The sequence below is a fragment of the Aulostomus chinensis genome, chromosome 22 (assembly GCF_037954235.1).
Source record: "Aulostomus chinensis isolate RoL2024-O1b breed Wild chromosome 22, RoL_Achi_v1.0, whole genome shotgun sequence".
NCBI lineage: Eukaryota > Metazoa > Chordata > Actinopteri > Syngnathiformes > Aulostomidae > Aulostomus > Aulostomus chinensis.
In genome coordinates, this window is record NC_141341.1 from 1,381,361 (window position 1) to 1,397,500 (window position 16,140).

Genomic DNA, 16,140 nt, shown 5'->3' on the forward strand with positions numbered 1-16,140 from the left:
AGTATCTCACATAAGTAGGCATGTGCCTTCAACACCAGTCTATAGGTTGTGCTGAGGCAGCAACAATGAGTCAAACACGCGTGAAACGGTGATTGTGCTGCCGGTAAATGACCTTCGTCGATGAGCGCTCTCTGAAACATTCAGCAGCTGTCATTCCATCTATTTATTTCTGTAAATAAACTACATGAAGAGACCAGAACCATCAATTATTTGTATTTATTAGCTTCTCGACAGTGACTCACTGATTCGTACTTACGACGTGTGTCTTTCATAACACAGTATTTAGATCCATGTGTACATCAGTAGGAAGAAAAAGCTAAGACAAACTAGCAGTGAATGATTCCAGTGCTTGCTAATACTACCTTCAAGATCAACCTCTAACAGTTTACCCAGGCTAACCTGATCACTTCAGAGTACATCAAATACATACATACAGTATTTCTAACAGAGTTAAGTAAATCTGGTGCCTCAACAACACCCTAAAAACATCCTATTAATGTTGCAGCTACAACTTTGATCTTCGAAAACGAAAGGTGGTAGATGTTTAATGAGGAGATTAAAAAGTTGACCGCTAACCTTGAGTTGCCATGATTTCATCCTATTGCACACAGGAGGAGACGTCTTGTCATGGATGCATTTCTGAGTTGTGGCCAGAACATTCAGTGTTTTGTGAAGTCCAATCAGATGGTCTTTAACTCCACGTGAATGACGGACAGCAAAACTAAACATCTGAGGCCAAAGAACTGAGCTTTGAGGGATTCCAGGATGTACTGACGACATCAGATACAATATTTTAATGGGTTTACACAAAGACATATTGACTTTCCAAGTATGCAGTACATGTACATGACATTACCACTCAGCCAACATCAAACCAAACCAAAACAGTATAATACAACCTCTGGAAAAGAATGAAACGCCAATTAAACACTGTAACTCAACAGTAGCTGAAATCTCAGTCCCCAAGTGACAATAACAATTATAAAAATAATATCAATAGATAATGAGGAAAACAGAGTGGAAGGGTTAGGGTGAATCCAGAGTCTAACGCAGAGGTGGGCAACCAGGTGCCATGGGGGGCCGTGTGGATGCAGGAAAGATTCCACTGATGAACACACCTTCAGCCACAGAGGAGTGTTCATCAGTGGAATCACCTGTTAAAGTGTTGGGTTGGAAGGACCACCTGCATCCACACGGCCCCCCATGGCACAGGGTTCCCTACCCCTGAGCTAAACGATTAATTTCATGCATTTTAATGAGGGACGTGAATCAATGTGGGAAGAATATTTCCTGTATCACTCAACATATATACGCATTAGAAGTCTTCATACTCTGTGTACAGGTCACATGGTTTGCTTTGTTAATTTGTGATCAAAGTTCAGAAACCCAGATGTGGAGTTATTTTGCAGTAACGGCTCAGAGGAGAGCTAGAAGAACGGTGAGAAGAGCCGACCAGATGAGAAGGGCTGACCCGCCCACTCCAGCAGCGTCACCTGGAAAGAGGATCCAGGTGTGAGAGTGAGGACGCGTCCAGGTCAAACATTCCATGTCTGCTCCTGCTCACGAGTCTGTTGTCTGTTAGTATGTCCTCACCTGCGAGAGCTGCATCATCAGAATTCTGTTGGAATTTGAGGGCTGTGGATCTCCCTGTGAAACAGAGATCTGATCAATATGCAAATTAGAGATCAAACAACAAATTAACCACCATCTGTGCGCTCATTTACTTTTTAACTCATGTTTTTCCCATCAATACAAAGATTTAGTCACAGTCACTCTTTCCTAAAGTCTGATTTGACTTGAAGGAAAAAGACATTGATAAGGTTTCACAATTTCAGTTTAAAATATCAACACCAGCTCCTCACACGGAGGATGTTGTCGTGGTCGTCAGGTGGAACATCAGCAGTGACTGGCACCACTTCAAAGGATTCTTCTCTTCTTTCTTAATAAATTAACACTTGGAGGTCATCTTAAACAACCTGAGCATAATCGCTTGGAAGAGTGTAAAAGTCTTGTGGAACAGTCATCCGTCAAAATGAGGCCGGCGTTGAGGCCCCCCCCCCCCCGACGTCCCTGCTCACACTCACCAATCACAGACAGCTGCACGGTGCTGATGGTGAGGCCGTGTTCATCCAGGACTTTGTAAGTTCCGCCATCGGAGCTCTGCAAGCTCTGTAACCTCACCTGACCTCGACTCACTTCTTCCTCCACACGGTCGCTGTTTTCATCGTGCTTCATCCACAGGACGGTCCACTGCGAGCTGTTCCTGTGGAGAAACCCTGTCATTGTTCATCGGGAACATTGAGAGGAGGTGCGCTGCAGTGCAACAGTCGCATCTGACATTCAGTCGTTCTGTCGTAAAACCCTGAAGTTCTGTGTCGTGGTCAACTGGACGCGGTTCAGTTTTCTTGAAGATGCTTCACCTCTCAACTAAGACCTCTTCAGCTCTGACTGGTGGGGAGTTTCAGGTTCTAAACTATGAGGGTGTGACCCCTTATTGAGTTGAGTTGTCGCAGTAACTCGATCCTGATCGCTGGGTGCCCCCAGGTCATGTGATCCAGAGCCTGAAAGCTGGACCCCTACCCCCTCCTATTCCCTTCCACTTGGTGGAGGAGCCAACCCAAACCAATCTGTGGTGCCCTTCATTTTTTGGTTCCGATCCGGCACAGATCTGTCGACAGTGATGCTGAACATGGACAATTATCACTTTTAGCTCAACAAATCTTCCTCAGCTCTGTCGGTTTCATTTTTTACGCTTGGAAGATTCAGCACTCAAACAAGAAACAAAAACGCAACCTTCAATCAACTCTGACGTCATGTGACTGACCGACCGTTCCACCTTCCTGGATTTCACACTTCGTCTTGGTCTCTCGAGAAGCAGCAGCATGTCCAGTACTTGCTGCCTCCTCAAGACCCATCTCCATTTCCACCTGATCACTCAAAGCCGCTCTTGTCTTCTCTGTTTGTTCCAAGTTTATAGAAGTTTTAACAGAAGAGTTTATCGACTGACGCACAACTTTCCCAGCAGCCAGGAATCAGTTTTATTTTTCCTATAAACTTTTGTTTGGTAATCATCTTGAGATCAGCTGAGACACGATGGTGGGCGGGGTGAGGACGTGGTCGGAGGACGTGAATGCAAAAACGCAGAGGGAATTGAAAGGTTTCACTGGAAAATTCTGTCCCAGCAGCGCCTGAGGAATCAAACTGCAGTAACACATCAGGTTTAAAGGGTTGAAATGCAGAGATGAAGAAGTGAAGCAGCTCACCTGCCCTGAAAAACCACTTGGACTGAGTGACTGGTGAAAAGATCCAGAACCAGATCCTCCCCTGGATGCTTGACCAGGCTAAGTTTATGATCTGAGAGGGAGAAGCACAGCAGAGACTCAGCTGCTTATTTGATGTTCTGTAAAGTCATAGAACAAGATTCAATATTGTAATGTGTTCTAAACCTGAAACCAGGAATTGGGATGAGTTTGGGAACAGAACTGCCAACTGATGCGTAGCAACACGGAGGGGTCAGGGGTCACCACGAGAGATCGCTTCTCACTTGTTCCCCACTACTTTAACATTGGTAGCTTTTAGTTTGTGGATAGCTTAGCATTAGCTTTGGACCTCAACTGAATTTGCACGTCACCGGAACAATCCTGTTGGCTTGTGGTGGGGTGGAGATGATCTCTTCCTGTTGGACAACAAAAATACCTCATCCCTGACTTGCTAACGTCCTGTTGGACTTCAAAAATGCATCGTCTCTCTGGTGTTCTGCTATGAAGCAACGAGTCATTTCTAGTAGGCGGGGCAAGTGAGAACAGAGGGGTGAAACGTACCAAACACACTCAGCTTGACGCTCTGAATGAAGACCCTGGTCCTGGGCCACTCCCCATCCACCAGCATGAAGCTCTCGTATCGGCCGGTGTCTCTGATCTGGACATCGTTGATGATCAGGGAACAGTCCCCTGACCCCAGGCTCTCCTCAGGAACCTCCACCCGGCCCTTGTACTCATCCGCTTCCCACTTCTGCTTGCCCCGCTTTTCAAACACAGTCTCAGACAGCACCCTCCACTGGATGTGGCATGCTGGCGGTGGCACATCACCCAGGTCGTTCTTCAAACTGCAGGGAAGAACCACCTGTTCTCCAACCAGCGAGCTGACAGACTTGAGGTTGAAGGAGAACAGGGAAGAGGAGTCTGGAAGAAATAATATCAACGGACTAAATAAACACAGGACAGGGTGGACACACAGGTGCTGAGGTTGAGAGAATCTGATGGGTGCGTCAGCGTCGTCCCCGTGGTAACTGCACAGCACCTCCCAGTCAGGGGTCTCAAAACGGTCCCTGAGAACCACGCTGGGCTCCTCAGTCCATTGTGGCTGGGGTTGTTTGTTCACTGCAGGGATGTAGGCGGGGAGCAGGTGGACCAGGTTGTGGTCTGAGCGGCCCAGTGTGGGGGGGGGGGGGGGGGGGGCTTAGCTGTCTGCCTCCTCTGTGTGAGTGACAGTGGGGAGAGCAGAAGCCAGGGAAGCGTGGCTGAAGTCACCAGAGGTGAGTAGGAGAGACTGGGGGTGTGACGTCTGCAACCGCAGCGCCGTAGTGTGAGGAAGCTGGCCAGCAGCTGCTGCATCGGCAGAGGGGGAACAGTTACCGCCATGACCTGAGAACTGGCGCGGGATGAAAACCAGCCTGAAGCCTACAGCTACCAACGCCGTATCTCCAGCACCAACTTGCTCCTTCACACTGATGTTGCCATGGCTACACGATCTGTAATTAATAAATATGTCAAGTCCCCTACCTTTCCTCCTACTGCTCTCCTTAGCTTTCCTGTTCGCCCCTACCAGCTGACAACCTCTGGGTGATGGGTGACCCGGCGTGAGGTCATTCATTCAGGTCTCTGAAGCACGTGATGCAACGCTCTTGATGCTCCGTCCGCAGCCTGGTAAGCGCCGTTAGCTTTTCTGTCTCGTTCGGAGGAGTTCCAGCGTTCCCGTCGTGGGAGACGTCTCGTCGTAGTCTCAGGCGTCGCTTCTTCTCCCGGCGCTTTCGTCCAACTCTGCATCCTCTTCTCCTCCTCTTGAAGTCTGCGGGGATCTCCGCTCTCTCCTCCGACTCTCTCTCTCTGGCGGAGTGCGGTGTTACAGCAGTAACGACACCGACGGTGCAGAAACGGGGTCGGCGCTACTGAGGCCAGCCGCCACTCGAGCGGCGCCGGTTCATTAACGTACGGTTCCTGCGTTGTGGAGTCACTGAGGGGTGATGCAGGAGGGAAACGCTCAAGACACATTTGTGAGTTCTTGAAAAATAAAATAGGCTTTTTGGAGGACGCGTGACTTCTTGGCGCCTGCGGTGTCAAAGATGTGCGTGTGTTGATACTCACCAACTAACCTGCCAATCAGCAAACAATGGAGTTGAATGACAAACCTGAAACAAAGCAAAAGTTTAGATAAATTCGATGTTGAAAAAGTCAGATCCAGCAACAGAAGCTGCAGGCTGGGGGGCTGCGATGAAGAACCGAGCATGAAGCAGTCACGTCATGCACCCGTTACACTGACATCATTCCTTCCTCAATTTCTCATTAAAAGAATAATTTAGAAGGTTTCAATGTGAACCTTTCAGACTTTTATTCAAATTCAGAAAAGGAAAACATATTTTTTTTAAGTATGTATATTTTCACCTGTCTTTTTAGTGTTATTCTTTCTGTCCCCTCATAACCTTAAGCTGAGCCGTGAGTTTCGATTCCGCGCGCTTGGAGACTTCCAGTCAAATGAAACTGACGCTGCGTGGAGTTGCGGGGTTTGCGTTTGCACGCGTGTCCTGCTGAGGAGAATCTGAACTATAAAGCCTTCTTCATCCTGCAGATCATTTAAAGTTCGCAGCTTGTTCACGTGTTTACTCCTGGACTGTGTGACACACGAACAGCAGACCAACAAACTCGAGCGGAGCTTAAAAAGCACAGAAAGACAGAGCGAGACGAGAGGGCGACGGCGCTCACCGGCCTGCGCCTCCCGCTGAGTTCATGGTTTCTGTCGGTTGGAAACTCGGTGAAACCCCTCTCCTCTCCTCTCCTCTCCTCTCCTCTCAGGACCTGCTGGGTGTACAATGCTGGAGGATCGGTTGTTGACGTGCTAAAGTATGGACTTCCGGTAGTGTCAAAATAAAAGGATACAACTCAAGAAGGGTTCTTGTTTTTGTTGTCTTTTGTTTTTTCGGTTCCAAACTAAAATGCATGTTTATTTTATTGAAGTGGAATCTATTAATGTGATCGATCTGATACAGTTCATGACATTCAGTCAAATATTTTAATTTGGACCTGCAGTGATGCTCAGGTTTCCTAAATGCAGGCTACGACCTACGGTGAGGTGGATTGTAGGACATTTACTGTTTGTGGGCGCTTTGCCTTCAAACATCTTCGTTGCATGTTGCATCAATTCTTTTTCCTCTTTCTTTATTTCCTTGTTCTGTGGACATTTGGGCCCACATTTCGCAGAATCTCATTTTCAGATTCAGACCTTTTGTCGTCTCTTCAATCCACTTGATTGTAAACATTTTGTCTCAGGAGCCCAAGAGAGGACACAAAAGTTGGTGCTTTTATTTTGTAACCAACTTCCTGAACAGTTCTGAGTGGGCTTCTGCAAAAACGAAACTTAAAGCTTTGGGACTGACGATGTTTCTCTGGAAAGTCAGCTGTTACTATCCGGTTGTGTGCGTGCGTGCGCGCGCGCGCTGAGGGGGGGGGGGGTTGTGGTCTTTGAATAATAAGTTTCCCCTCAAAAGCACAATTTCAGTCCGCGCCTGCTCGAAGCTGAGGAACATCTCCATGAGCTATGAGAGAACTCACATGGATCTTCTGGTTCCTCTGTAAGTTTAAATGTTTAAATGCAGGTAGAACCACCAGCGGGTTCCTCTCCACCAGGCTTGACGGGTTTTTCCGATCATTTGACATCAGTTTGTGTTTGTGTTTTGACATCGTGATCATGAGTCAAAGACGCAGACCATGACGGGTGCTGGGGGGCAACATGTACGGTGTTCCCTCACATCCATCACCAGAGTGGATGTGCGTGCTTTATGTTCTAAAGGTGATAATAGAACCTTAAAAGAACTTTAGTTTGTTCCGATTATGTCATGACAGCTTGTGCAAACAAGGTGTTCTATATGTTCCCCTGTCTGTCCTTCACATCATGTTCTGCTATTGTTTACAGAATCTTGATGGCCAGAAAGGTTCTGTGAAGGTCGTGGAACAACAAACTCACATAGAACGTTTCCTGAAGGTCTCCTGCTGAATGTTCTTCAAATGCAAATCTGAAAATTGTACAAGGCAATCGATAGAACCATCAGAGAACACTATGTGCCGCCCCCTAGAGGTTCCTGTAATCTCATTACAAGTTCTGCAAACATTCCAAGAAGCTATAGAGACATCCAGGGAACATTCTGTGTTCCGCTAAATTATCCCAGAACCATCTAGATGTTCCACCAAAAACAAACACATCCCACTATCCTTTAAGAACTCTGTATCTGTACCACCCGGAACACTTAAGGGACGTTGTGTCACATTGAGGAGGGAACGTCCAGAGGTCTCCAACTTTCAGCTTAGACACGAGAGAATGAAACTAACACGAATTTACGATGGATCGAGAACCCAAAAAGTAACGGACTGATAAGCAGAACCACTAACAGTGATTGGTATCGATCAAATCTGATCGGTGGCCCCTGTTAGGAACCGCAGAACTGTTCCAGTAGTTTTGGTCTGATCTTGCTCCTCAACTGTCCACCCTCCCCCTCAGGTTTCACAGGGTCTCACCTCTCAGAGGCCTCCCCTGTTCTCCGCTCAGCCAAGGTGGTCCCAGCGGGGGGGAACGTCTCACTCACCTGTAACCTGACGTGCAGTGAGGACATCAGCTGGTACCTTGTGCGTTCGGATCACATGTCTCAGCTTCTGATGATCTCGTTTAGTAAGCTGAGAGACCCCGTGGTTGCCTACGGCGCTGCTGACCGGCGGCGCATCAACTATGTGGCCAGTGAGGAGAACAGGCTGGTGTTGGTGGAGCTGTCGGAGGTGCAGGAGACGGACGCTGGGCTGTACCTCTGCTTGGGCACGTGTGCAGGGATTCCACACGTTGACGGAGTCACTGATCTGGTCATTGAAGGTGAGTTCCTGGACGGTTCCTTAGAAGGACAAAGAGGTGTGGTTGTGTTGTAAGGAACTCCAGGCAGGCTCCAGTAGCAGTTAGACGTGTAGAACGTCCAGGCTCCCAGTGTTAACCAGTAAACACCAGACCAGTGGATGGTGGAGGTTCAGGTCTACATCAGATCCACCAGTAAACACCAGACCGGTGGATGGTGGAGGTTCAGTTCTACATCAGATCCACCAGTAAACACCAGACCGGTGGATGGTGGAGGTTCAGTTCTACATCAGATCCACCAGTAAACACCAGACCGGTGGATGGTGGAGGTTCAGGTCTACATCAGATCCACCAGTAAACACCAGACCGGTGGATGGTGGAGATTCAGGTCTACATCAGATCCACCAGTAAACACCAGACCGGTGGATGGTGGAGGTTCAGGTCTACATCAGATCCACCAGTAAACACCAGACCGGTGGATGGTGGAGGTTCAGGTCTACATCAGATCCACCAGTGAACACCAGACTGGTTCAGGTCTACATCAGATCCACCAGTAAACACCAGACCGGTGGATGGTGGAGGTTCAGTTCTACATCAGATCCACCAGTAAATGGGAAGGTTTCTGTAAAACCTATAAAAGACAGACACTTTTGTTTGAGGTTCATTCAGTCACGATCAGCTGTTTGGGTACCAGTGGATTTGGACTCCTGAATCCAACCTGGACAAAACAAACCGGTCATCAATCCATCAACTGATTGATCAACCCTTCACTGTCTCCTGTCTTTGTGTGACCAGCAGTTGATGGGGGCTCAGCCAGAGACGGGTCGCCATGTTTGGCTGTGGGGGTGTGCGTGCTTCCCACCGTCCTCCTTGCCTGTGCCTTCCTCTCCTTCACTGGGTTCTACCTCTGCTCAGGTGAGTCCTTCTCTCTCCACGGATGAATCACGTGATAAGCGTGTTCTGGTCTGGGGCTCTGATGTCACAGTCGTCAGCCTCACCTGCAGAGCTTGAAGGGAGCAGAAATGCGGCGCATGTCCCTCGCTTGTTCACGTAGTTTCTGGAGGTTGCAAACGTCCCGGTCCTCCAGACACATCCCCCATCTGCCAGGGTCCGCCAGCTGATGGGGTGGCGGGGAGGTGGTCTGGTCTCCTGAACCCCTCATCAGCGAGTGAGCGTCCAGGACTCCAGTTCGTCCGAGGAACCATCAGATACACAAAAGTTTGGTCTTTCGTTAAACATCAGCTGTGAACTCGTGAGTGAGGCACTTCCTGTCCTGCCGCCGTGCGCAGCGTCCTGGCCTTCCTTGAAAGGCGCTGTTATTCCTATAATGTGTTGTGATCACATGAACGTCAATGATCAATAATCGCTCTAAAATGTCGCCACAAGAAATAGCTTGTTCCCACGAATAAATCAAAGTGTCGGAACGTGTTTTATCATTTCTTTGGGGCACAAATTATTCATGTCGTCACAACATTTATATTCCATAACCTGAAAATAACTTCAAAATAAAGACAGACAGACAGACAGACAGACAGACAGATTACTATATTAAATAAAATAAAATAAAATTATAAACTAAGAGCGTTCATAAAACCTCTGCACTCGGAACAGGAAATGTACCTCCTGCTTAGATTCACCGTCAAACTTTCAGATTTGTATTCTTGTCCTGTTTCTGTACCCTGCAGGAACATTTGCTCCACCGAGGAGAAGGAAAATATCAAAATCCGCCACTAGATGGCAGGATAAACCAACCTGTCACTCCCACCCTGCTGAGGACGAAAGACAGCATGTGAGACTTTTTAGTGCGGCTGAAACATTAGCATGTAATGTAGTCATCCATACTTATTCAGAGAAATGTCTTGGTATGGACTGATGGGCCTTAGCTAAGCAGGAATCTCCCACAATGCAATGCGGCGGTGTTTGGTAAGTGATGGCATCAGTCTGATGACGATGTGATATGATTTTGTTACCACTTGATAAGGCACTAAAGTTCTAAAAGCTACAGGTACAGAGTTTCTGATAGATGGTAGTGCTGAGTAGGATACTCTGGATGGCTACTACTACTACTACTACAACTACTGCTACTACTGCTACTACTACTATTACTACTCTTACTGCAAAAAGGTCCAGACACCTCTACATGGAGGCTCATACCAGGACACCGATTCTGTCAGCTCTTGTTTCATATAAACTAACCTAAAACTACACAAGTATGTTTCAATGTACTGCAAATGTGTGTACTTTAGTGCGTAGCCAGGTCAGATATGAATGACATCACCTGCGGAGGTCATCGAGCAGGTGTGTTCACTAGATATTCTTTAGCTTTGAAACAAACCCTTATCTGATACTGTATTTATTCCTCGTGAGCCGACTTCACATGGTGAGATTTTACTGTAGTAAATGTATTGGAGTATTTCAGTACCACTTGGTGACTGATGTTCCCTGAGGATGTTGAATGATGTCAGAACCAAGTGTCTGTCATCGCTGTAAGAAGTCGAACAGGCAACACGAAAACGACACAGCGCAGGAGAAATGCCATTTTTTTTGGCCAGGTACACAGCGGTGTGACGGAGACCAGTGGTCGCCATGGTAACAACTCAGCCGCAGGAAGCAGGAAGTGCCGTGTGCAGTCCGAGTAGTACGTCTGAATTGCATACTATTGAGATTTACTCCAAACTGTGCCTAACTTAAGCAGACTTTTGGAGTACGTCGTGTTTAGTGTGGCATTTCGGACGCAGCGACTTTGTCCAAGTGGATCCCTGAGTCTGCCTGTACCCACAATCCTTTGGGGCAGTCAGACCCACCACGTACAGAACTGCACAGGCTACAACTTTACTATTGGTTTTTCTTTTATTGTCTAGTGAGGACTGACGTCATTCTCAACACCACTGAGCGTCAGACTAGTTTAGTTCATACCATCAAACCCAAACAAAGACAGAGCGACCCGCCAGCACCAGGACTGGCGTGGCGTTTGTTCTGAAACAGCAGCAGCCAACACACATGAGACACATTAGACTGGATTACATCGCAAAGTGACTTTGATGTTGATTGTTGAGACAATCCAGGCTCAGCCCTGTCCTCCATGATGGCGGAGACACCGGGGCTCACACCTGCCTCAGCAGGAGTCCATATGGGCGCATGGACTCCTGCACGATGGCCCTGGCTTGGATGTCGGTGCTGCCCTCAGGGATGTAGATCAGCCACACGTCTTCTCTCTGACACTTGATCCTCTTCTCTGGGTTGATCCGGTTCTGCAGAACCACCTGGTATGTCTTCCCATCCACTTTGGACTTGAATGTCTTACTGTACTTCTCCGCCATCTTGATGTCTGGCGTTGAGTAGACCCCTCTGCCTCGGGTGTCCTCGGCAACCAGACTACTGGCAGCTGCATCCAGGAACGCCGGTTCCTGGTGCAGGTTTCCGCCGTGGATCAGGATGATGCCCAGGGAGCCGTCCATGTTATAGCCTTGATAGGAGACGGGCCAGGCGTCCTCTCCTGTGCCGAGCCAGCCATCCCCACCATCATACCTGTTCTTGACCCTCAGGGCCACCCGGTTCCACCCACAGGGGCGAATGTACTGCTCGTTACCACGCTTGAATGTGCTGTTTCCGTCCTGGAGGAGGAGGGAGGAGTTAAGAATCACTGGTACCAGAAAATGTCAAGACAAATGTTGCTGTGTCGGCCAGAACAGGAGACATCAACCTTTCCTGAGCCCCGCCCTCTATTCTCGGTTGTCCAGTCACAACGGCTGCTTGGACCCACCGTTTGACCAACAGTTGTGATTGGAGGATCAAGGAAAGGAGGCCGGGGCTCAGAAGGGAGGTGTCGGACTCATGATCGCTTTGATGTGTTGCCTCTATTTGGTTATTAAGAGATGACCAGATATAACTTGTTCCCTCAATTTAATTATTTTGAGGTTATGAGATTCCTTTGTTGCCTCGTTGTTCATGCTCATTTCCTGAGTAAACAGGAAGTTAATAGACAAACGTCATAGCACATAAAGCATATTTTAATCTTGTCACTAATTACCAGGCACCCCCTCTGTTATTGTACACCTAAACCGTGACGCTGCAGGGTCACATGACTCCAGGCTGATCCGGCCAACTCACCTTGATGTTGGTGAAGTCGTAGTCGTAAGGAGGATCAAAAAACTCCTCATGTTTGATCTTCACAGTGGTTCTGACGCTCTCCTCAGAGGAGGAGGAGCCCGCGGTCAGCGCTGGGGGGGGGGAGTACATGTCCTGATTGTCCACGTCCTGCAGTGACAGGGTCCCTAAACTGGGGTACTCCAGCTCCTTAAACCCCTCCTGCTTGTAGAACTCCTTCAGGGCCACGATGTTGATGAGGTCCTGCGGGGAGAGCTGGTTGGCCCTGTCGGTGGACTCCACGTTACAGCCCGACAGAGCTGACAGCGCCTCCAGACACAGCTGAGGGCTCGGCATGCTGTGACAGGCAGGGCAGGTCAAAGGTCACTCCTCCCGTCGGAGAGACGAGGATGTGGGTCCAGTCGAGTCCGAAGAATTCTGAGTTTGCAGAGCTGAACCGTCTGTCTGCCTGAAAACAACTCTACTGGGTTCCACTTTCAAACTTTCACTTTCACTTCAGCAGGCTGGTCTGAACCAGATCCCAGCTGCAGCTTAACCCTGTCCTTCCAGGTCCGGAAAAGTTTAGAAACATAAGTAAGACTCAGTATTCTGGAAGAATCATGTACATCTGCTTCAGAAGTACCAGAATCTTACAGTTTATGTGGTTCAGTTCAGATGGACTGAACTGGTCAACATTCATGTTGAAGCAAACTTCCTATCTTGTCATTAATATTCAGAATTTTTACGTGGATTTCTGTTCGTCGTTCACGTGTTAAAGGACGTCATTGTTGAGGACTGTCCTCACAAGTTTGGAAAGATTATGGAAATTTTAAAAATGTGTACAAACCCTCGTGATGACAAAAGGTCAAAGGGCAAAGTCAGTGTGACATCGTCTGGGGGTGAAGAAACTCCGACCGTTTCCATGACACGTGTGGTCATGTGACGCGATCGGTGTCCCTGAAGACAACATAAACAGACAATATTCCACACAACAGCCGCCAACACGCTCCTTGTTCAGTTTGTCTCCTGCTTTGTCTGCAGGTAAACCAGCTGTTTGCTGCTGTGACACAACAAACGGCGACGCCCCTCTGAAGGTGGCAGAGGTCAGTAGGTCATGATGTCAAATCAGACAACAGTCAAATCAACATCAACCAAATCAGAAACAAACTCAGTGACCCCTGTCGGTTCTGTCTCTTCAGGACATTACGTTACACTACTCCAGTCTGAGGCATGCAAAGAAGCCCCGCCCCTCTGGTCAGAGAGGGACAGGATCGGTCGATTCTGAGGTCACGTACTCGACGGTCTCGAGTCGCTCGCATCAACCAAATGGTTACTGATCGACCCAGAAGTGAAGTCACCGCCTTGGTTTTAAGGTTTGAGCCGCAGGTTCACTGCCCCAAAGGTTGAAGTGTCTTATTTCAATACAAAACAAACCTTTTTAAATAAACTTTTGTAATGCAAATGAACTCTGCAAAGGTCAAGAAAATCCCAGAATCTGTGCGACATGTTGAACTACTGATGTGTGTGGTCGGATAAAATAAGGACAGCGTAAAGGTGGTTTTGATGGCACCCTGAAGAACGAGTGGTTCTAAATGTAGTAATTACAAGTATGATGAGGGTTAGTAGCACATGTGGAGTGGAAGAGTGCCTGTGTGAACCCGCCCACCCAAATATGCAGTTTGTTTGTCTTTGTTCTTATGTTGATGTTGCAACTTCTGATAAATCGGTTCTGCAAAGTCCCAGGCTCCTTGTTCATGAATGATGGAGCAGCACATCCCACTGCTCAGGTGTTCACACCAGCAGGTCAAAACCCTCCTACGTCTGCAGAAACTCCCTCTCGACGCTCAAACATGATTGTGTTATTTTAACAAACGGAGGCCAACAAAGGCTTTATTTCTCACTCATTGTTCTGACTATGTTATTGTTACTATTACTATCACCACCATTGTGATGTCGTCTCTGTCCCCCCCTCCTGAGCTGATTCTCTCCTCTTCACACGACCTGAATGTGCGTCCATGAAGTGATCGGCTGGTGACTCTCATCATCACGACTGACTTCTTGCTGTTTGGCCAATGTGTGTTTTTAATGGCGGCTGCAGGCGAAGGAGCGATTACACCGAATACAAATCACACTCATTCATGACGGTTCGAGCGCGTTTGGCAGCAGGTCGAGTGATGACTGATGAGTAGATGACATCGTGGTGATCGGCGTCTGGCGGCGTCCTGCTGGGTCTCTCCCTCCAGTTCTGCCGACCCAGAGAGGCGTAGTAGATCGTGTCTGCTGGAGGCGGGACCTTGAACGCCTCACGGTCTGGACGGACCGGTGATGAAGGTGAGAACACAGGTGAGGAGGACAGAAAGTCGGGGACGGTGACGCTGTTACGGGTGTGACTGATGGAAGTCGTCCACGGCTGCAGCTCAGGGACTTCATGCGTCTCTGCTGCTGCAGGACAACCAGGACAGAAGACGCAGTGAACAACATCAACAACAGCGGGCGTTACTACCCACACAATCGACCAGCACACGTATGACCTTAACATGACCCCAGCACAGGAACACACTAATCCCAAGTGCAGTGTGTCCCTTCCCTTTGTTTCGTTGGTAAACTCAGATCTGGACTTCTCCATCATAACCTCGTGACAATTCTGAATTCAGAGTTTTACTTCATCTGAGAGGTATTTCATCGGGGTATTTTTACTTCTACTGAAGTAAAGGAACTACATATTTGATTTTTCCTCTGTGTTCTAAAGCACTGATGTTTGGATTCACCAGAGCTGATTTACCAGTTTCATGGTTTACACTCACGTGACAGATTGACTGACAGCAACGCGTCTGCTGAAGTTAACCAACTGAACCACAGCCGTGACCGTCCCTGTGTCTGCCACCCACCGGCTCGTCGGTGCTTCCTCTTCCTCCTGCACTTGACGCTGCTCAGTAGAACACAAATGGCCCCCAGCAGGAGAATCATGATCCCCAAACCAACGACAGCAGCCAGCAACAGAGCTGAGAGAGACCACGGAGCCACAGGTGTCAGAACCGTGATGAGCACCTGATGTGTACATGATGTTAGTGTTCGGCTGACCAACCGTTCTCCGGCCTCTCCTCCCGCTTCACCTCAGCCTCACCTGGAAAATGAGAAGAATTAGAAGACAAAATGCCAAGTTTCCTCTGAACTCTTCTCTGAGATTCCAGTCAGAAACGCTGAGCTGTCAGGCACAAAAATGTGAATTCCAAATATACAAATACGGGGCGCGACTCCACGGGTAATCAATAAAACTCTGTTGATCAATCAAGTGATCATTCAGCTCCGAGTTCAGGGGAATTGTTTCAAATAACAGCAGGACCAGAAAGTTCTTTTTCACTGTCAAGAGAAACTGAAAAAGACGAGCAGATTACAGAGACAGAAAAGAACAACCGCAAAAAGAAGAGGGGAGACCAAACTAAGCAGTCCTCCTCAGCCTCGGGCTCCCAAATTAATCAAAATCCCAAGTTCAGAGTTGGCCTGCTGACGTCGCCTCCTCGGTGGAGAAAAGACGACTCCTAGAAGACACAGAACAGCAAAGAGACATTTAAAGACTCTAAAAAGACGACACAGATGGGAATTTACCACAAAAGGAACACAAGAAAGAAAAGCTTCAAAACGACAACTGTCAGCTGAAACACACGAGGAGCTCCACAAAGACACAAAACCAGGACGACGCCCTCCAGTGGTGATGATGTAAAAATGACGAGGAGAAGCTGTGGAACGACTACGACGAGATAAAAAGACTGAAAAGATACAACAGAAGACACGAGAGAGAAGAAATGTCTCAGGGCATTTAACGTTTTCCTGGTTTCTCACCATAAGGAGATAGAAGCCTACCTGTTTCCGAGACAGTGGGTGTGGTCCTGGTTGATGAACACCTGCTGGGCGGCTGCGGGTCCCCTGATGAGCACCAGAAGATTTGAC

At 48.2% G+C, this 16,140-nt stretch overlaps 4 protein-coding genes across 9 annotated transcripts in view; 1 reads left to right on the forward strand and 3 right to left on the reverse strand.

The window, feature by feature from the left end:
- Nucleotides 1–209: 209 nt before the first annotated feature.
- LOC147240218 (uncharacterized) lies at nucleotides 210–6,139 on the reverse strand. 2 transcript variants are annotated; one of them, XM_086193533.1, is made up of 8 exons: nucleotides 5,979–6,093; nucleotides 5,364–5,407; nucleotides 4,782–5,232; nucleotides 3,822–4,181; nucleotides 3,264–3,354; nucleotides 2,085–2,263; nucleotides 1,594–1,647; nucleotides 210–1,493 (listed from the first exon to the last, which is right to left on the reverse strand). In XM_086193533.1, exons 3-8 carry the CDS (start codon nucleotides 4,870–4,872, stop codon nucleotides 1,417–1,419), a joined length of 852 nt encoding a protein of 283 aa, XP_086049659.1. In that variant the 5' UTR covers nucleotides 4,873–5,232; nucleotides 5,364–5,407; nucleotides 5,979–6,093; the 3' UTR covers nucleotides 210–1,416. The 2 variants fall into 2 exon arrangements, with proteins under 2 accessions (XP_086049659.1, XP_086049660.1); XM_086193534.1 differs by lacking the exon at nucleotides 4,782–5,232 and having other exon boundaries at nucleotides 5,979–6,139.
- Nucleotides 6,140–6,607: 468 nt separating this feature from the next.
- On the forward strand, nucleotides 6,608–14,156 carry LOC147240219 (uncharacterized). 2 transcript variants are annotated; one of them, XM_086193547.1, is made up of 5 exons: nucleotides 6,608–6,844; nucleotides 7,768–8,130; nucleotides 8,905–9,021; nucleotides 13,234–13,295; nucleotides 13,392–14,156. In XM_086193547.1, exons 1-5 carry the CDS (start codon nucleotides 6,811–6,813, stop codon nucleotides 13,527–13,529), a joined length of 714 nt encoding a protein of 237 aa, XP_086049673.1. In that variant the 5' UTR covers nucleotides 6,608–6,810; the 3' UTR covers nucleotides 13,530–14,156. The 2 variants fall into 2 exon arrangements, with proteins under 2 accessions (XP_086049673.1, XP_086049672.1); XM_086193546.1 differs by having other exon boundaries at nucleotides 6,614–6,844; nucleotides 8,902–9,021.
- LOC147240220 (uncharacterized) lies at nucleotides 10,946–12,716 on the reverse strand. Its single transcript, XM_086193535.1, has 2 exons — nucleotides 12,217–12,716; nucleotides 10,946–11,720 (listed from the first exon to the last, which is right to left on the reverse strand). The coding sequence occupies exons 1-2, from the start codon at nucleotides 12,547–12,549 to the stop codon at nucleotides 11,211–11,213; spliced, it is 843 nt and encodes a 280-aa protein (XP_086049661.1). The 5' UTR covers nucleotides 12,550–12,716; the 3' UTR covers nucleotides 10,946–11,210.
- The window catches only part of LOC147240221 (uncharacterized), a 5,383-nt gene continuing 3,106 nt past the window's right edge, over nucleotides 13,864–16,140 (reverse strand). For 2 of the 4 annotated variants that reach the window (XM_086193429.1, XM_086193425.1), the window contains 4 exons: nucleotides 16,054–16,116; nucleotides 15,278–15,316; nucleotides 14,997–15,194; nucleotides 13,864–14,634 (listed from right to left, as the gene is read on the reverse strand). In XM_086193429.1, coding sequence (XP_086049555.1) covers nucleotides 14,303–14,634; nucleotides 14,997–15,194; nucleotides 15,278–15,316; nucleotides 16,054–16,116 — 632 coding nt within the window. In that variant the 3' untranslated portion in view covers nucleotides 13,864–14,302. The remainder of the gene's footprint in view (nucleotides 14,635–14,996; nucleotides 15,195–15,277; nucleotides 15,317–16,053; nucleotides 16,117–16,140) is intronic. The other 2 variants (XM_086193428.1, XM_086193427.1) reach the window with 2 other exon arrangements.